Below are 19,323 nucleotides of genomic sequence, written 5' to 3' on the forward strand. Positions count from 1 at the left end.
TGCCGGCTGGCGACCCCCAGGGGGAGGGCCTTCTCGGTGGGAGCTCCCACCCTCTGGAACGAACTACCCCCAGAGATCCGGGTGATCCCGGATCTCCCCTCCTTCCGCCGCGCCCTAAAGACATGGCTTTTTCAACAAGCGGGTCTGGCCTAGGGAATTTTAGTGGGGTTTTTAAGGGTATTTTAAAGGTTAATTTTAATGATTGGCCGCTTCAAATATTTTCTTTTAATTTGGTTTTAATGGATATTTATTGTATTGTGGTTTTACAAGGCTGTTAGCCGCCCTGAGTCCGGTGAGGAGAAGGGCGGGGTACAAATTAAATTATTATTATTATTATTATTATTATGTCGAGGGCTACCTGTATAATCTAAAGCAGTGGTTCTCAACCTGTGGGTCGGGACCCCATTTGGGGTCGATCGACCATTTCACAGGGGTCGCCAAGCAAGGCTGTCCGCCATTTTTTTTGTCCGCCATTTTTTTTGTCCGCCATTTTTTTCCCCTTTTCCGGCGGGTGCCTTACCTCCCTTGGGCTGGGCCAGCTGGTGGTCGGCCTGCTCCGTCTCTGCCGCTTGCCAGCTACGCCTCTGCCGGCGCAGGGGGCGGAACCATGCATGCGCGGCGCTCCCGGGCAGGGAAAGTCCTCGACTTACGACCGGTTGGGTAGTCCTCGACTTACGACCTGTTTAGTCCTCAACTTATGACCGGGTTAGTCCTCGACTTACGACCGGTTTAGTCCTCGACTTACGACCGGTTTAGTCCTCGACTTACGACCGGTTGGGGTCGCGGCATTAAAAAGGTTGAGAACCACTGATCTAAAGGCTGGCCTACCCGATCTTGTTTTAAAAAGACTAACCAAAATAAGTTCTATACCAAAACTCAAACCCTCCCAAAAGCACCCCCAAGGCAATGGCAAAATCCAGCCCTGGGTCTCATCCAGTGCCGTCACTGAATCACTGCCTCAACTGCAACAGAGGAAGTCTATTCCTTCCAGGCCATCTCAGTGTGAGGCTCTCAGTCCTACAAGCTGTGCAAGGCTGAGCTCCATATGGCATAAAGGTCAGGCAGCAAACTGCTTTAAGTTTCCTCGCCTTGCTTAGCAAGTACAAACCACTGCTGCGAAACAAGCTTTGTTTGAGCAAAGGAAACCTCCAGCCTTGGCATTTGGCTAACTCAGGTACAGATTCATTTTCCCTTCTACCAAAGCAACTTAGTGCCAGGATCAATGATTCTAGAAGACCTCCAAGGTCCCTTCTATTATTATTATTATTATTATTATTATTATTATTATTATTATTATTATTATTATTATTATTATTAATCATTGCACAGTCAGCCAGGACCTGGGACCTGGGATAGGCAGATGTGGATGTTTGATGGTATTACAGATATCGTCGCAGGATGGAAGCAGTTCCTAGTAAGGCTGCCTTTTGCAATCGACTAATGGCGAATTTGTCAATGCCAATGGTGTTCAAGTGGTGCTCCAGTTGTTTTGGGATTGCACCCAAGGCGCCTATTACTATTGGTACTACCCTTGCTTGCTTTTTGCCACAGTCTTTCTATTTCTATTTGTAGGTCTTTGTATTTTGTTACCTTCTCCAGTTCTTTCTCGTCTATTCTGCTTTCTCCAGGCAATGCCACATCCACTATCCAGACTTTTTTGTCTTTCTTATCGACAATTGTTAAGTCCAGGATATTATGTTGCAGGTGCTTGTCTATTAGTACTATTACTACTACTACTACTACTACTACTACTACTACTATTCAAACATCATCATCATTATTATTATTATTATTATTATTATTATTATTATTATTATTATTATTATTGTTCAAATTAATTTCTATTCCTAAGATCCAACCCAACTTCCATGAAGGAAGGATCATTCTATCAAGCTTCTCTGTTTGTTCCTGCCACCTCATCTTTCCTCTGAGGGCCACTGTAATTTCTGTTTTTGTTGTTTCTTCCTCCATCTCTTTACTAAAGACTTCAAACCTAGCTCACTTTTTTACACCAGATGAGTCGGTTTCCAGATGTAGCTAAACTAAAGCTCACAGTAGCCTCGGTCAGAATCATCAGCCATGAAGAATGGTGCTAGGAGCTAAGATGTGAAAGACCACAAATTTTCTACTTCTGAGAAATAATCAAATCAAAATCTTTATTACGGTCATAGACGAGCATATTCCAAGAAATAATTCTACGTTTTGATAGCAGGTTGCTTCAACATGGTGAGAGCATCTTAAAATGGAAACAAGTCAAGACATCAACTTTATTATTCAATAAGGTCAAGACATTATTCAATAAAGTCAAGACATTATTCCTGAAAAGAATAGTGATATTCTAGATCCCTGCTCTATTATCATATTTATGTAGCTTGGAATATTCAACTCAGGGAGGCTTACTCCTGAGAAAACATATATAGGATTGTGTAATCCTATCATTTCAGGCTTAGGCACAAGGAAGGAGTAGAATTTTTTTTGTGTCCAAGTTTGGCATTCATCACACCTTTTTCCACTGAAAAAGAAGGCATGAGATAGGAAAATTTGATACAAACCTGGATTACAGGGATAGGAGGCGGGTTTAACCATTCCTGAAACCCATTTCCTACTCAAAATTTTCCTTTCTCACCAGTTGCCATTTGTAGGCAATATTGATTCAGGGTTCAAATAGGAGCTAAGCTATTGTAATATTGAAAATGGTGCTCTGAAGTTTTGGACCTACATAGTAGATCCATTGCTATCTGTTTGATTGCAATGCTTGTTCTGCATTTCTCCATCATAGTTCAACTCCCAGTTCTGCGAAAGCAGAATTTAAAAATGTTCATGTCACATTCTCTGTGACCATCATGAGTAGCGGGCAGGAAATAAATTATGTGACCCGTTTGCACACAACTCCGCCCCTTTCATTTTGTGCTAACCTTTACTTGGTCTTCTGGGTGAACATAACCTCCAATGCAGTGTTTTCTCAACTTTGGCAACTTTAAGATATGTGGACTTCAACTCCCAACTCCCAGCAGGGCTGGCTAGGGAATTCTGGGAGCTGAAGTCCATACATGTTAAAGCTGCCAAGATTGAGAAAACACTGCTCCAGTGACACAAGACTGGCCTCTCCATAACAGGTTTTGGCTGCTTTTGGGTGGTCAGGATCAACCTTAACATTTTTTGCCAGCAATGCCAATGAGTAGGGATATTTTCCCCCTGGCGGAGTGGGTGGCTAAGGGTTCTTTGTATTAAACCATTTAAATTTCACTGTAGTGTTGTTCCATGGTGTTTCCTTTCTTAAAACACGGCTTGGTTTAGATAAGACAGTAGCAGCAGAGGCAGACCGAGCTTGGTCCTCTGGATGTCCACATCTGGACCAGATCAATAATGTGAAATTGATCAGGCCTCCACTTTCAGGAATGGATGTCAATGAAGATAGACGACTTCCAAGGAATTTTCATATTCCTTGTCTAATTTTTCCTGTTTGCCAATGTGTGTTGGCTTAGCTTATTTTATGATGCAGCCATGTGTGGGTGTCTATGTGTGAGTGTATAATTGGGTGTGTGTCTGTCTGAATAGGAATTTGTCAGAAGGAAGGAAGGGAGACACACACACAAACACACACATACCCTTAACTTTTTTTCCTTCCTTTTGTAGTTGTAGGGGCACTCACTAAACACTGGGCATTTTGGGGAAGATCGTTATTAAAACAGTCAGTATTTTCTTCCGTTTTTGTGGTGGCTTCTGTTAATGAGCATTTGCTTGACGTTTTAATAAAATAATTTAGAGCAAAAGGAAGTAGACAGTTTTGCGAAGCCCAATGACACGTCTTTATACCCAAGGGCATGTTAGTTGCAGCCTTGAGGTGATTTGATTTCATTATTAATTTTTTTTTAAATAATTATAATTTAATTTAAATGTATAAAACCATACATTTCATTCCTCTGTCCCCCTGAAAAGGTGTCCTGTTTTGTTTTTTTGACTGTATACAATTCAACTTTGGAATTTGCTATCACAAGATATGGTGCAGCCTACTAGCCTTTAAAAATGGTTAGACCGATTCATGGAAGTCTCGGGGATTGAATGCCTTGTTGACAGTAGAACTGCCTCTGAAGGCCATCTACTAACTAGTGGACTTCCTCGTGTAGTTGGTTAGCCACCGTGAGAACCAACTGCAGGACACAATCGGCCAGGGCTCTGATCCAACAAGGCTCTGCTCATGTTAAAACAAAATGGACATGTCCGTCTACTCTCCAAGAGTTAAGTTCAACTCCTCGAAACTTTTTTTGATGGCAACCCTCAAAACTGGATAACTGCTTTAACTTTCTGCTTCAAATCATAGGTGCCTGTGAGGATGGAAAGAGGGGAAATGACAAACAAGGATCATCATGGTCACAACATAAAATCCCTTGGTTTATACACAGTACTTGCATCTGTCATTGAGTCAGAAATAGAAAAGGCCAAGATTTAGATCACGACATTGCAATTTTGTCATTCTTTTCTTCATTGAAGTTTGTACCAGACTTCTATTCTCAACATCCATATTCAACTCTGTCTACTTTATTTGGTGACCCACCCCAGTACAAAGGGAAGAGGATTAAACTGCCTATCTCAGAATCATCTTTTGATCCAGGGGGGTTCTTAAGCCTGTTTTTTTTTAAATAAAACAGCATAGGAGATCAGAAATCCAACATATAAACTCTCCTTATGGTAGCGCTTCCCAAACTTTTTCCTTCATTACCCCACACCAGTTATCAGAAAGTCTTATTGAACTTCAAGGATTATGGTAAGTCCCTTCTTTCAGCACCATCAAAATTTGAGCAGTTGCTGAACGAATGGTCGTAACTCAAGGACTACTTGAATTATAAAACCAACATCACTGAATTGTCTTTATGTCATTTCACTAAATTACCATTGGTAACGTCCCTGATTTTTCATCATAATGTGGGATACTTAGGGAGATTTTTGAATATATTTTAGTACATATGACAATTTTGAAGTCGATTTAAAGGTCCCTGTTATGATCAGTAATGGGTTCATGTGCTGTTATCCAAACGAAAACCAATTTTACCCAGTTTGGGGTAATTTATCCAGCTTTGGGAAGCACTGCCTTATGGTACATTCTTGTTGGATAGCCATAGCCAACAATAATTTCCTATTCTTCCAATAGATTGCAGAAAATTGAGGACTCCTAAATATACTATTGGGGTGAGGGTGAGGTTGTAAAAGACTGTGTATGTTGTATATCACTTTAGGGAACTTTTCAATTGAAAAGTAGCACCAGCATATATAGGCACAATTACATACAAAATACAGCTCTGGGTGTAAATGAATGATAAATGTATGAAAAGGTATATAATGAATCAGTGATTTGATGGGACTCTCCCAACACTTTCGATATGTTCTGTTTATATCAGTGGCTAGCTAGGGATCAGACACCACTGGACACTTACCCAGAGTGGCTGTGTGGTGCTTAGGGCTGTTGACGTTCAAATGGATGTAATTGTGATGCATGTTATCTGCAAGGCAAAAAAGAGAAGCATGCATGGGGCCCGCGCTGCATGTTCTTGCAGGCGGCCACTAGAGGTCATCTCATTCAGGTTTTTTCCAAGCACCAGTTCTGGAATATGGGTACCAATCCCGCTGCTTTAAATCAGAGAGGACCCAAAGGCATTTATTTGGTCCTCCTCTTTGCAGCTTTTGGTCTGTGTCCAAACATGGCAGTGCTCAGAACGCACTCTGCAAAGGGAAATGGTCTTCTTTTGAAACTTGTTTTTCTAGATTGCACGTGCTGGAGGAATGTGATCTGCAGAAATCACTGGGGAATTCTTTTCACCCTAGAAAGCTGAACACTACTGCTTACAGAGCAGTAACAGGTATGCAGCTCGGTGGAGGGGGGGAAAAGGGGCAACTTTCTATGATTCCCAGGTTTTGTCTGGTGCTAGCATTTTGTCTTCCCTTTCCTCTTACAGTACTATGATTTTTCAAATAGGTTAGACCAGGGGTAGGCAACCTTGGCTCTTTTATGACTCGTGGACTTCAACTCCCAGAATTCCTGAGCCAGCATGGCTGGCTCAGGAATTCTGGGAGTTGAAGTCCACGAGTCATAAAAGAGCCAAGTTGCCTACCCCTGGGTTAGACAAAGAGAAGACAAAGACACAGAAAACAAGGAACAGTGTCAGGATGCTTTTCAGCATTTGGACAGCAGATTTGACATTCATCCACTCCCATCTCCTACAAAGCTTGGGTTCTCCTGTGCATGCTGCTGGCCTTCCTATTATTTGTTTGTTACTCTGTTTGGGCTACTGTCTTGACTGCATTCACCACCTGCGTTTGCTATTAGAATGATTATGGTCAAGATTCCCTGGCTGGACTCTTAACATCTCTGGGAGGAAAGTGCAATGTCCTTGAACGAGAAAACCCCACTTTCTTTTTCTTTTCACCTGGAAAAGGAGCAGTTTTGTATCTGAATGCAGTTCTCTCCCCCTCCTTACTACCCTAATATTAATGTTTGAGCCAGCACAAAGACAGCCAGACAGCTAGAATTGGTTGTCATGGCAAACAGGCTGTTTCCCCTTGAGTTTTTTGCAGCTTAGTTCCTGCTGCTGATACATATATAATTTAAACGCTGCAACCTCCAACTTGCAGAAGTTAGCATGAGATACTCCTAGGGGGAAATTGCAGAGGGGAAGGACCTGGAGATAGGATGGAGACAAAACATGGGGGCAGGAGAATGCTGGTAGTTGGCAAAAAGTTATCTCAGTGATTCTAGGAAAGTGTACTGCATTGTGTAGACATATTGTTGTTTATCCAACACTTTTTTCAAAGAGGTTTGAAAAGATCTTCCATTTGGATCTTAATATCCAAGGTTTGTTCTCACCAGAATTTAGACTCCAAAACATGGAAGTGCCAGATCTACAAACAATGTTATGAAACTTTTACCTTGTTTGACTTCTTTGAGTATGTCTGATTCAACAGTGAACCAACATCAGGGAGAATGTTTCTTGAAAACCTGTGTCTTCTGTCTTGATTTCATGGCTGTTCCCATGATTTGCAAGAGGGGGTTGGTTCAACCTACTCATTATATTTCTCAGTTTGTACATACCATGGTTTCGTGTTATCGCCAAGTGGATTACAGGGTCATAAAAAGGGGAAAAAATCCTTTTGATCATTGGCCAGTTCAAAGCTTATATTCAGTTTAGAAACTGAGATATATCACTCACACTATTCCTGATGCAAACTATTTTTATCAGAACTTTTGCAGCCTAATCAAGAATTTGGAAATGATTTCCAAGTAACCAAGGCCAAGATGTTTAACTTACTATTCCTGAGCTTGAGATCCCTTATTGCATCTTGACAAGTCGAAGATGGGTGGACTTCAACTCCCCATAATTCCCCAGCCAGCTTTGCTCAGACTTGAAGTCCACATATCTTCAAATTGCCAAGGTTGAGAAACACCGCCTTATTGCATCTTCACTCTTAGGTCATAGGACTGGAATTTCATAGCATGTTTTGGTTTGGGGGTGGTTTTTTTTGCAAATAGAAAAAACAAGATATTTGTTATAGCATTATTTCTGCTGCTTAGAAGTCAATAAGCCCCCTTCCCCAAAATTTAAAATGACCAACACACACCAGTGACAGTATCAAATCACTGGTCTGCTGAGGTCAACAAAGTAAAGAATAGCTCGCACATGCCCCACTGTAAAATTGCCTTTGGAAAAGGTAAGCACTTGATAAAGACATAAATTCAGTGGCTAGTTTGAAAATCACTCTCTTACCCAGCAGCCCCACATCTTCTTCTCTTACCGTGACTACTTTTGGAAGGTTTCACTGCATTGTACAGATTCTTCGGAGGACGAGCTGAACCATTGTCTTGGAAGTTTGAATTCATCACAAGGCTGTTGTTGCGCTCAGAACATGAGGTGGTGCCTGCTTGATGCCTGAGAATGTCAACCAAAGCCCTGGCCAGAAAAAGAAGCCAAATGTTCATGGAAGGGAAATCATAAAGTATACACATGGGTTCTGTTGAGGAACTTAGTATACGCATTTAACCATCTGCATGTTGATGGGGAAATTGTTTGACCAAACAGAGTTTCATATTGTCACTCTGAATTGGGATGCAGTGCAGAATCGTGTAGTTAAATATAACTAGGTAGCACTAAGTTGTGGAAGGGGAGAAGCAAGATGGTGCTGTATCAAAAATACACGTTAAAGGCAGTTTTAAATGGAAACCAGTTCAAGGTCTTCTAGGCCCTTCTGTGACTAGTACTATATCCAGTCCTAAGCACCCTATGAAAAAGGCGATAGATCAGGGGTCTTCAAACTCGGCCCTTTTATGACTCATGGACTTCAACTCCCAGAATTCCTCAGCCAGCATGCCTGGCTGAGGAATTCTGGGAGTTGATCCATGAGTCATAAAAGGGCCGAGTTTGAAGACCCCTGCGATAGACAGAGTCAAATAACTTCAAAGAATGGCAATGCTTTTGGTCAGAGATGTAGAAGACAGGTTCTGGAAGCTAGTATATTTCATCTGGTAGAGGACAAAAGATGATGCAGGCAAGTGAACAAACTTCAAACGTGAAGAACTGTCTGTTAAGATATTTAATAGCTGGAACAGTAAAGTGGATAATGGGCCAGAGCACACAGATTGGTGGGCTCCTACATGAGGCAATCTACATTATGGTTGGCTGCTGGGTGTCAAGGGGGAGTTTCCCTCCCCCCATCTTTTTCTTCTCTGTAGGCTGTTCTGTGATTTATCTGACAATTTACCTCATGATGTAGTGATGTGCCTGACTATGTAGTTTGCTGTATACATTGATATAAAATATATTTATTTCTATAAAACTACAGGTTCATGTCAGCATCTCTGACTTCATTTGGATACCTGCTATACAATTCCTTAACACTGTCCCACAGAAGGAGATGGCAATTTGTTCTCTACTCTCTGGAAGATTTTGAATGAATATAAATAAATTTATCCAATCCCATTGTAGCATAGACCTGCTTGTCTATTATTCAGAACAATAATTATCTATTTTTTCTTGATACTTGACACTTTATGTTGTAGCACAGAACCCTGGACATCTTGCACAAGATTCTGGGGAATTTTTTAGAATAGAGTAGAGCAGAACGGAACGGAACGGAACGGAACGGAACGGAACGGAACGGAACGGAACAGAACAGAACAGAACAGAACAGAATAGAATAGAATAGAATAGAATAGAATAGAATAGAATAGAATAGAATAGAATAGAATAGAATAGAATAGGAAGGAACCTTGGAGGTCTTCTAGTCCAGCCTACTGTTCAAGCAGGAGAACCTATACCATCTCAGACAGGTGATTGTCCAGTCTCTTCTTGAAAATTTCCAGTGATGGAGCGCCCACAATTTCTGGGGGTAAGCTGTTCCACTGGTTGATTGTCCTCACTGTCAGGAAGTTTCTCCTTAATTCCAGGTTGCTTCTCTCTTTGATCAGTTTCCAACCATTGTTTCTGGTCCTTCCCTCTGTTGCTCTGGTGAACAACCTGACCCCCTCTTCCTTGTGGCAGCCCCTCAGATACTGGAATACTACTATCATGTCTCCCCTATTTCTTCTTTTCTTTAGACTAGCCAAACCCAAGTTCCGCAGCTGTTCTTCATATGTTTTGGTCTCCAGGCCTTTGATCATCTTAGTTGCTCTTCTCTGAATTTTTTCCAAACTCTCAACATCTTTTTTGTGATATGGTGACCAAAATTGGTTGCAGTATTCAAGGTGTGGTCTTACTAGGGCTCTATAAAGCGGTACTAATACTTCGCATGATCTTGATTCTATGCCTCTGTTTTCTAGCAAACCCATTCAGTTTGCAAAAAATAATAATAATAATTTGGCTTTGCTATCACCAACTATGAAGTTTAACCATCAGAGTGTATATATATTCCTCAATTCTCTGCCATATAGATATGTTCTGGTGCAACTTCACTTATAGCAATGTGGGGTGATACCATTTGTAATCCAATATTCAGTTTTTGCTCTAGAACATACCAGTACTTTCAACCCTGCTTCTTTGAGCCTATAGATCAGTATCTCTCAATCATGGCAACTTTAAGACATGTAGACTTCAACTCCCAGAATTCTCCAGCCAACCTGAAACCAGCTGGGGAATTCTGGAAGCAGAAACCCACATGTCTTAAAGCTGCCCAGATTGAGAATCAAAACTATAGATTATTGATAGACCTTAGTGTTGATGGGAACCCAGCTTGGCAAATTCATTCAATCTCTCTCACCAGCAACTGCATTTCCAGAACTTTTGCTCAGCTATTTTAACTTTGAATGGGGTTTGTTTCTGATTTTTCATGGTTTAACATGTTATGCAAACCCAGCCAATTTTTTTAGGTTGTGATTCAATTTATTGTGGCAACCCAAAAAATGGGTTAATTCAATAATCAGTTTAAGTGTGCTCTGTGAACCCAGCCAGCCTTACTCTAAGACAGTATGAGGAACGGTTGCTGAAATTGGGTATGTCTAGTTTAATGAAGAGAAGGATGATGGGGGACATGATAGCAGCGTTCCAATATCTCAGGGGCTGCCACAAAGAAGAGGGAGTCAAGCTATTCTCCAAGGCTCCTGAGGGCACGACGAGAAGCAACGGCTGGAAACTAATCAAGGAGAGAAGCAACCTAGAACTAAGGAGAAACTTCCTGACAGTGAGAACAATTAACCAATGGAAAAATCTGCCTCCAGAAGCGGTGAAAGCGACAACACTGGAAGTTTTTAAGAAAAGACTGGACAGTCATTTGTCCGAAATGGTGTAGGGTTTCCTGCCTTGGACTAGATGACCTCCAAGGTCCCTTCCAACTTTATTATTATTATTATTATTATTATTATTATTATTATTATTATTATTATTATTATTACGGTATTATTATTATTATTATTATTATTATTATCGTCATCGTCATCGTCATCGTCATCGTCATCGTCATTGTTATTGTTATTGTTGTTGTGTTTCTCAATCTCTGGAACTTTTAGCCATGCAGACTTCATCTCCCAGAATTCCCCCAGGCAACATGCTAGGGGAATTCTGGAAGTTGAAGTCTGCATGGCTTAAAGTTCTGGAAGTTGAAAAAAACCACTTTAGGATGATTCTGGTTTTGTTCTTCGTCTACTTGATGTGATATAATTTAAAAATCTGTGTTGATATATGACAGAATCACAGTCAATATATTAATATAACTGGAATTTTACACAAGTATTCCCTGTTCACATGAAGAAATCACTGGGAGACATAGGAAGTAATCTATGGATCTCACTCAACATTTCCATATAAATGAAGGCAGGTGGAGCACAATAAAATATAAGGCACCAATCTATAATTCACCTACCCAAGCTTGCTGCACATTGGAAGCAAATCTTTGCTGAAAGATTTTTATGTTGGTGAGAGAAGAATTAGCGCTCTCCATTGTAATTGTTTTAATATTAAGTGATAGGCTTCCACATCTCTGAAAGAGGCATGCTTTAGTTTTACTCATAGGACATGAAAACAAAATGCAGCCAGAAATAGGTAACTGAAATACTGTAATGGGCAGTGAGAACAGCCTTGAGGAAGAGGAAGAAGAGCTACAGACAAGGCAATTGTCAGGTAAGAGATATCTCAGCCCAAAGGAGAGTCAGAATGGAATTGAGAAAGCATTCCAGACTTGACCCTTCCCAATTCTCTTTAGGACAGGGGTGTCCAACCTTGGGAACTTTAAGACTTATGGACTTCAACTTCCAGAATTCTCCATGCTGGCTAAAGAATTCTGGAAGCTGAAGTCTACAAGTCTTAAAAGTTGCCAAGATTGGGTACCTGTGTTTTAGGATCAAGGCAAGAGTTGCAAGATTGATTCAGCTCTTCAAAGTAGACCTGACGGACATAAAAGTTGGGAATACTAAAACCAGTTTTATTATAGGTTTATGGTAAGAGAATCTTGCAACTCTGAATTTACTTCCACCTTCCCTGCCTTTACCCCAAAGAAAACCAGGAGGGTCAACTTTGAGATGTTTCCTCAAATTCCATTCCCACTTTGGACTTAGATTTCTTTTATCTGACTGTTGCCTGGGCTGCAACTCTTCCACCTCTTCTTCAAGGTTATTCTCACAGCCCATCACGAATCCTTGGTTTGCGGAAGAGACTACAGCTTTGAGACAGAGCACAATGTTGAAGGCCAACTCTCTCAAGTCCAAGAAATTGAATAATATGTGATGAAAGAGAGACACTTTCTTACATCTTGAAAGGCTACTGCTAATGCAAGTGGGAAATATTGGTCTCCCTATTTTAGGAAAACAGGCTGTCTTGCAATAGGTTGATTTTCTTCCAGTTGCACTTAGATTTAGCAGCAAGTGAAAATATATCCAACTGAACCCAAATCTGGAGACCCTTTAGATTTGGAAGCAACTCAAGGGTACGATCTATCCCCCCGATCAATGGATCAGAATACTTCTGGGTCCCTCTCTGCAGCCCTTATCCTTACCTGGGCACATTGAGTTCTCTCCCATGGGGTCTCCTGGAGGCTTTGCTGAAAAAGAACTTGATCCCGACTCCCACAGCTAAGGTGAAGCTGATGACACCACAGATGACGTACACAGTGCTATTACTCTGCTGCTTGCTGCCATTGGGTACATCGGGGCCATTCGTGGCTGAGCCAGCAACGGTGGTTGCGAACCACTGGGGGCTGTCACGGCACTTCCCTTGCTCCAGTCTCCTGGATCGATCCTCACAGCAGAAGCGGTACTGGCAGGTGCCGCAGCAGAACCGGTAACCCCCCGTGGTACAGTTGAAGGTCGCATCGTATTGCCCCATGACATCGTAGTAGCCTTGGCATGTTTCAGAGGGCCGGGCTCTGCTGCTTGTGCTAGTGGTTGAGTTAGAATTTGGTGCTGTCAAGCGCTTCAGATGGGCTAGGAGGCTGGGCAGTCCCCAACTCTGGTTTGTATAATGTGGTGCCTGAACTACAGCTAAGGCTGTGTGCCCAGCCAAGGCTTCCAGGGATGCGTAGAGCATGACTGTCAGCAACTGATGCATGATGGCGGACAGTATGGGGCTGAGAAGCTCAAGCCAGAGTGGCCAATGTGGTGGGCCTTTTAGAAAGTATATAAAAGAGATCAAGGAAGCAAAACCCTATAAAGACAAAGAAATGAGTGTTAAGAAAAGCCCTGGTGGAGTGAATGCAAAATGCTCCTCAATTTGATAGAGGTAGTCTCAACTTGCGACAATTGAGCCCAAAATTTATGTTGTTAAGTGAGACATATGATAAGTGAGTTTTGCTCCATTTTGCTACCTTTCTTGATACAGCCGTTAAGTGAATCACTGCAGTTGATAAGTTAGTAATCCAGTTGATAAGTGAATCTGGTTTCCCCATTGACTTTGCTTGTCAGAAGGTCACGAAAGGTGATCACATGACATTGGGACACAGCAATGGTCATAAATATGAGCCAGTTGCCAAGCATTTGAATTTTGATCACATGATCATGGGGATGCCGGAAAGGTCGTAACTGTGAAAAACAGTCATAAGACACATTTTCAGTGCTGTTGTAACTTTGAACAGTCACTAAACAAACTGTTGTAAGTTGAGGACTACCTGTACTAACAGCACAGGTTAGCCTTGTCTAGTGCAGTGGTCTTCAAATTTGGCCCTTTTATGACTCATGGACTTCAACTCTCAGAATTCCTCAGCCAGCGTGCCTGGCTGAGGAATTCTGGGAGTTGAAGTCCATGAGTCATAAAAGGGCCAAGTTTGAAAACCGCTACTCTAGTGTCTTCCAAAAACTCAAGCACCCCAAAGGGCATGTCAGAGGACATCAGGTTGGAGAAAGCTATGATAGAGCCATCAGGAACAACTGCTGATAATGAGCTTCTTCCTCATGAAGTTTCCCAAATCAACATCTCAAAATGTTTGCTAAGTTCCCTCAACCTGAGACCACCCAGGATGAGAACTCTGGTTTAACAAATCCGAATGGCGTCATTTCAGAATGGCTAATCTCAGCTCACAGCCAGGATAACAACTCTCAGCAGCAAATTCCATAATAACTGAATGATACAGTATTTCATGCTTTAGAGCTTTGCATGACATGGTTTATCTGCTTCCGTCTTAGCGTGATGTCTGGATTCAGTTGCTATGGTTTATGGCATAGGTCAGGGGTGGGGAACCATGGCCCTTTGATGACTTGTGGACTTCAACTCCCAGAATTCCTGAGCCAGCATGAATCAAGGTGAATCAAGCTACTCAGCAAATCACTGTTTTTAAAAATTCATATAACGTGAAGCAGGAATTTGGGTTTCTGAACAGCATCTGAATCTTCTAGTGTCTATTTCATTGGCAGATTCTATTAGATAGGAATGGAATGTATTGATTTCTCTCACTATCTTCCCACTTAAAATAGCTCTCAAGTTGGTCAATAAAGCTATAATGAATATATTACAATTCAAATTCAAACTTTTCAGTAAGAGAGAAATAAGCGTCCTCACCAGAATAAAACAGTATAATTTTTAAACTAAATGTTTCTATACCACTCTTGCTCCCAGAGACTCCCAGGATATTTTAAATAAGTAAATAAAATTTATTAATAATTTAAATAAAATCACCTCAATAAAGCCATTTTTATTAAAAAAAAAAAAGATAAACAAATCAGAATTCATTTTCAGAAATAAAAAAGCTAAACCATTACCCATTTTTAAAAATAATTTGATTATAGACTAGATGTTATTTCATAAATGCCTTAATGAAAGTGGCTTTCTTTATTTTAGCAAAAAGTCAGCTCAATCATTTCAAACCTTTATTTATATATATATACACTGTATATATACACACACACAAACATATATACATACACAAACACACAACATATACCTATATCTCAAAATCACTAAGTTTTATCCATTCTGAATAGTAAGAAGCAATATATTGTGATCTTCCTTCCTTCCTTCCTTCCTTCCTTCCTTCCTTCCTTCCTTCCTTCCTTCCTTCCTTCCTTCCTTCCTTCCTCTTAAATTATGTATATTTGACCTTCTGAAAAATAATCTTGAAAATATTTGGCAGGGGAAGAAGGAGGAAAGCAAGGGAATTCTTATTTTTCCAATATTTCACTTACTGGAAATATATATATATATATAATCCAATTTGTTTTCAACACTGCTAATGTTGGATAAAGTCATTTTGCCAACCTCTTTTCAAGCCATATATTCAGTTGCTTTGACTGATATACGAGGGCAATTCGGGAAATAAGCTTCCGTTTGGTTATCAATGACAGACATTCACAGATACAGAAATTTTATTATACACATTAGAAAACTACAACATTACATTGCTTTTCGACATAATCGCCAGTCAAATTGAGGCACTTGTCATAATGTCTTACAAGGTTTGAAATCCCTTAGTAGCAGTCGCTTGGCGCCAAATCTGGGCCATGGGGGGGAGAGTGATCAAAAACATCGCAACGGAACTGCTTCACAAGTTCTTGGGTGCGTTTAGCGGTGTGCGGGTGAGCATTATCGTGAACCAACACCACACCGGAAGTCAGCATGCCCCGACGCTTGTTATGGATGGCTCGTCTGAGTTTTCGTAACGTTTCACAGTAGACTTCTGAATTGATGGTAGAACCAAGCTCCATGAATTTCACTAGCAGTGCTCCTTTGGCATCTTCACATTTGGCGGGATTTTCTATGGCACTACTTCCAGTGTGGTGTTGGTTCACAATAATGTCCGCACACTGCTTGGTGCACCCAAGAACATTTGAAGCAGTTCCGTTGGGATGTTTTTGATCACCCCCCCATGGCCTAGATTGGGTGCCGAGCAACAACTATTAAGGAATTTCAAAACTTGACAACTGCCTCAATTTGAATGGTGATTATGTCGCAAAGTAATGTAATGTTGTAGTTTTCTAATGTGCATAATAAAATTTCTGTATCTGCAAGTGTCTGTCATTGATAACCAAATGGAGGCTTATTTCCGAATTGCCCTCGTACATCAATTAATAACCGAAATACGTATCAAATCAAGGCTAAGTGGCCAAGAGAAGGCTCAAGATAATATCCCTGTAATTCCTGTTCAAACTGATCATTCCAAGACATTATAAATTTCCCTGCTTTCTCACTCTCTTTCATTCAAGAGGAAAATATGAATCAGTGGAATCTCCTTGACATTTCTACCACCTGGAGAAGTGAATTTTGATTCTTGCTCTCCAATTCTTTTCATTTCACCAGCCTGATAAATGCAACTGTATATATAGACTCTCTTCCAGTAAGTAGGATGCTTGGGCAAACATTGGCTTTGTCTCAGATAAAAGGAGGGTGTTTTTCTGGAGTCACGTAATCAAATGACATCCTCACTCTATCATTGCAATCTGTGGCGGAAGGTAGTCTGGAGTCCCAGGAGGGAGGGGCTGCTTCCCAGAGGACAAAGAGGCAGCGGAGCCTGGAATGTCTGGTAAGCAGGAAGTAGATTAAAATGGCCTTTCCCTAGCAGTTCACAGAATGTGAACTGCTTGGTTTTCCCTAGCAGTTCACAGAATGTGGGGTCCTTGGTGCTCTCTGAGCTTGGCTGTTTTCTTACAGACCTTTCATTACCCAAATAAGTAACATCATCAGTGCTACAAGGGAGTGGGGTTTGCTCTCTGTTTATATACAAGTGGCTTTCCCTGTCAGTGTTGGTGGGAGTGGTCTTGGTGATTCCTTGATTAGACTGTTGTTTGCCCTGATAAATGAATTACCAATTCAGACAAATAAGCTAAGAGGAAACAGGTAATGAAATATCTGCAAGGAAACTGCAAGCTCAGAGACCAGCCAAGGATCCCATCTCTTAATATATTCAGTTTAGGCATCAAAGCGCATTGAAGATGTCCCCCTCCCCAATGGAGACGAAATGTCTGCAGCCAAATCGCCAAGCTCGGAGATCAAACCAACAGCCCAACAACAAACCCGAGCGACTAATATTCAAACACATCTCAACTTTGTAGTTTTGTGGTCTCACTACCGATGGCTCCAAGGGAGTTACAAAACAGAATGAAATAACATGAAACCAAACCACAGCATCATAATATGTATAACATTCTAACAGAATAATAGAGTGGGAAGGGACCTTAGATGCACCTTAGGTTGGTTCTCTTCTTGATTAGTTTCCACCATTGCTTCTTGTCCTGCCTTCAGGTGCTTTGGAGAATAGCTTGACTCCCTCTTCTTTGTGGCAGCCCCTGAGATATTGGAACCCTACTATCAGGTCGCCCCTCATCCTTCTTTCCGTTAAACTAGACATACCCAATTCCTGTAACCGTTCCTTATATGTTTTAACCTCCAGTCCCCTAATCATCTTTGTTGCTCTTCTCTGCACTCTTTCTAGAATTGCAGCATCTTTTTTATATTGTCTGGTGGTGAAAAAAGACACACACACACACACACACACACACATATATATATATAAAACCCCCAACCTTTATTGAGCAAAGAGTCTACTTGAATGCCATCTGCAATTTGCTCCATAATATAAGCCCCACCAGAGAGAGAGAGAAAAAAAAGAGAATTATGTGCAGAAATGAAATGCATCCATTTATTCACTGAACCACGAATGTGCTGGCTTTTGAATGACTAAAGAAATAGGTGCACAATACTGTAGGTGCCACAGGAATACTGAACTAACGTTACATGGTCTGACATTTTACATACCCAATCATGGCTAAGGTGCTTTTTTTTTTGAGCTGCAATTGGAAACCAGCTTGTCATTGGTCATTATGGTTATCAAATATAACTTTAGCTGAAAGCATAAATGGTTTCCTGGCTTTTAACTGAGGCGACAGGCTGCTGCAAATAAAGAAACACTGCATGTGGCAGCAAAGTGGAATCTTAGCTATGTACTTAGGGATTAGGATCAGAATTGGAATCTTGCCAGCATCTCATTTTTTCCCCTCCAGCCAAAGAACTACATTTCCAATTTCTCCCAGAGTTTCTCTCATATCTCCCCCACACCCATTTTCCTGGCTTTTAAGTAGGACCCATTTATATCTTCAAGACATCTATGGCAGCAGATCTATTGGAGCCCACCCCATTCTCTTTTTTTTCCCCTCACCCTAGCCCAGTATTTCTCAACTTTAGCCATTTTAAGAAAGTGTGGACTTCATCTCCCAGAATTCCCCAGCCAGCATGTTGGTTGAGGAATTCTGAGAGTTGAAGTCCACATTTAAAGTGGCCAAGGTTGAGAGACACTATCCTAGCTTATATTAATGTAATATTCCATCCATATCTTTTCCTTTGTTCTTCACTGAAATCAAAAGCCAGAAGTGTTTGGATACATCCAAAGTAATTCTGGATTGGGTGTTTACCTGCTGTATTTTATACTGCCATGAATGAAAAATACTGATTAACATGATCCTCTCAAATGAATGTACTTTTAGAGGTTCTCCTTTATGTAAGGGGCTTCAACAATTACTACCGTTGAGAAAAAAAATATATTCCTGAGTGCTTGGACACTCTTCATGAACATCTTCCTGGAGTTCAAGATATCAGGAATGATATCAGGAATGGATGAGTAGATTGTTTTTTATGGTAGAGTATTCAGAACTTGGTAGAACTTCAGCTCCCATAATTGTCAATCTAGCTTTATATGTAAATGAAAGGACCCCTGACGGGTAAAAAAAGGATAGAAAAAGTGCAATTTCTAATCACATAAATAGCATCACACTGTTCCTTTGGAGGGAGGGAGGGAGGGAGGGAGGGAGGGAGGAAGGAAGGAAGGAAGGAAGGAATTTACACCAACAGCATTCATTACTTTTCATTTTATTAATTTTTTTCGTTATACATCTTAAGTAGCTGCCCATCTCACCCAGGTAACTCTGGGCAGTAGAGAAGAATTAAACACACCCACACATGCACATTCATGCACACGCAAACACACACACACACACACACACACACAATCTTTTCTATCCTTGAAAAGCAATGCTTATTTCTACTATGTTCATCTACCGCATACTTTACATTGCCTTTTATTCTCTTAACTCCTTTTTTTTCTGAAGGTCTCATGAACTCATCCCTGCCACATCTTTCTTTATCTTCTCATTGCTCTCAACCCATTCATGATCTTCCATTCATTCTCTTTGCAATATGAAAAACTCAAAAGTACTTTTTTTCATAATGGTCGTTCACTTTTGTATTCAGTTCACATTCATTTAGCACCCATTCATTCTTCTCTATTGCTTTTTGTTATGCCATACGTGTTTCTTAATTATCCCATTCCCCATGCATTCAACTTACTTTTATATACTCAACTGTTATTGTATATAACAAAAGAAATAGAAACACACTCGTACACACAATTTTTTTTTTTTTTGCATCTTCTGAC

The 19,323-nt window shown here is 40.8% G+C and overlaps 1 protein-coding gene across 1 annotated transcript in view; it reads right to left on the reverse strand.

Annotated features, from left to right (window-relative positions):
* LOC114922257 (protein shisa-7-like) overlaps positions 1-13,019 on the reverse strand; it is a 19,449-nt gene extending 6,430 nt beyond the window's left edge. Inside the window, exons 1-3 of the mRNA XM_029283140.1 lie at positions 12,469-13,019; positions 7,786-7,940; positions 5,433-5,498 (exon numbers count right to left, since the gene is read on the reverse strand). Of these exons, the coding sequence (XP_029138973.1) occupies positions 5,433-5,498; positions 7,786-7,940; positions 12,469-13,019 (772 nt within the window). The remainder of the gene's footprint in view (positions 1-5,432; positions 5,499-7,785; positions 7,941-12,468) is intronic.
* Positions 13,020-19,323: the final 6,304 nt, after the last annotated feature.

Source organism: Protobothrops mucrosquamatus, unplaced genomic scaffold, assembly GCF_001527695.2.
Source record: "Protobothrops mucrosquamatus isolate PMUCROS unplaced genomic scaffold, P.Mucros_1.0 scaffold25, whole genome shotgun sequence".
Lineage (NCBI taxonomy): Eukaryota > Metazoa > Chordata > Lepidosauria > Squamata > Viperidae > Protobothrops > Protobothrops mucrosquamatus.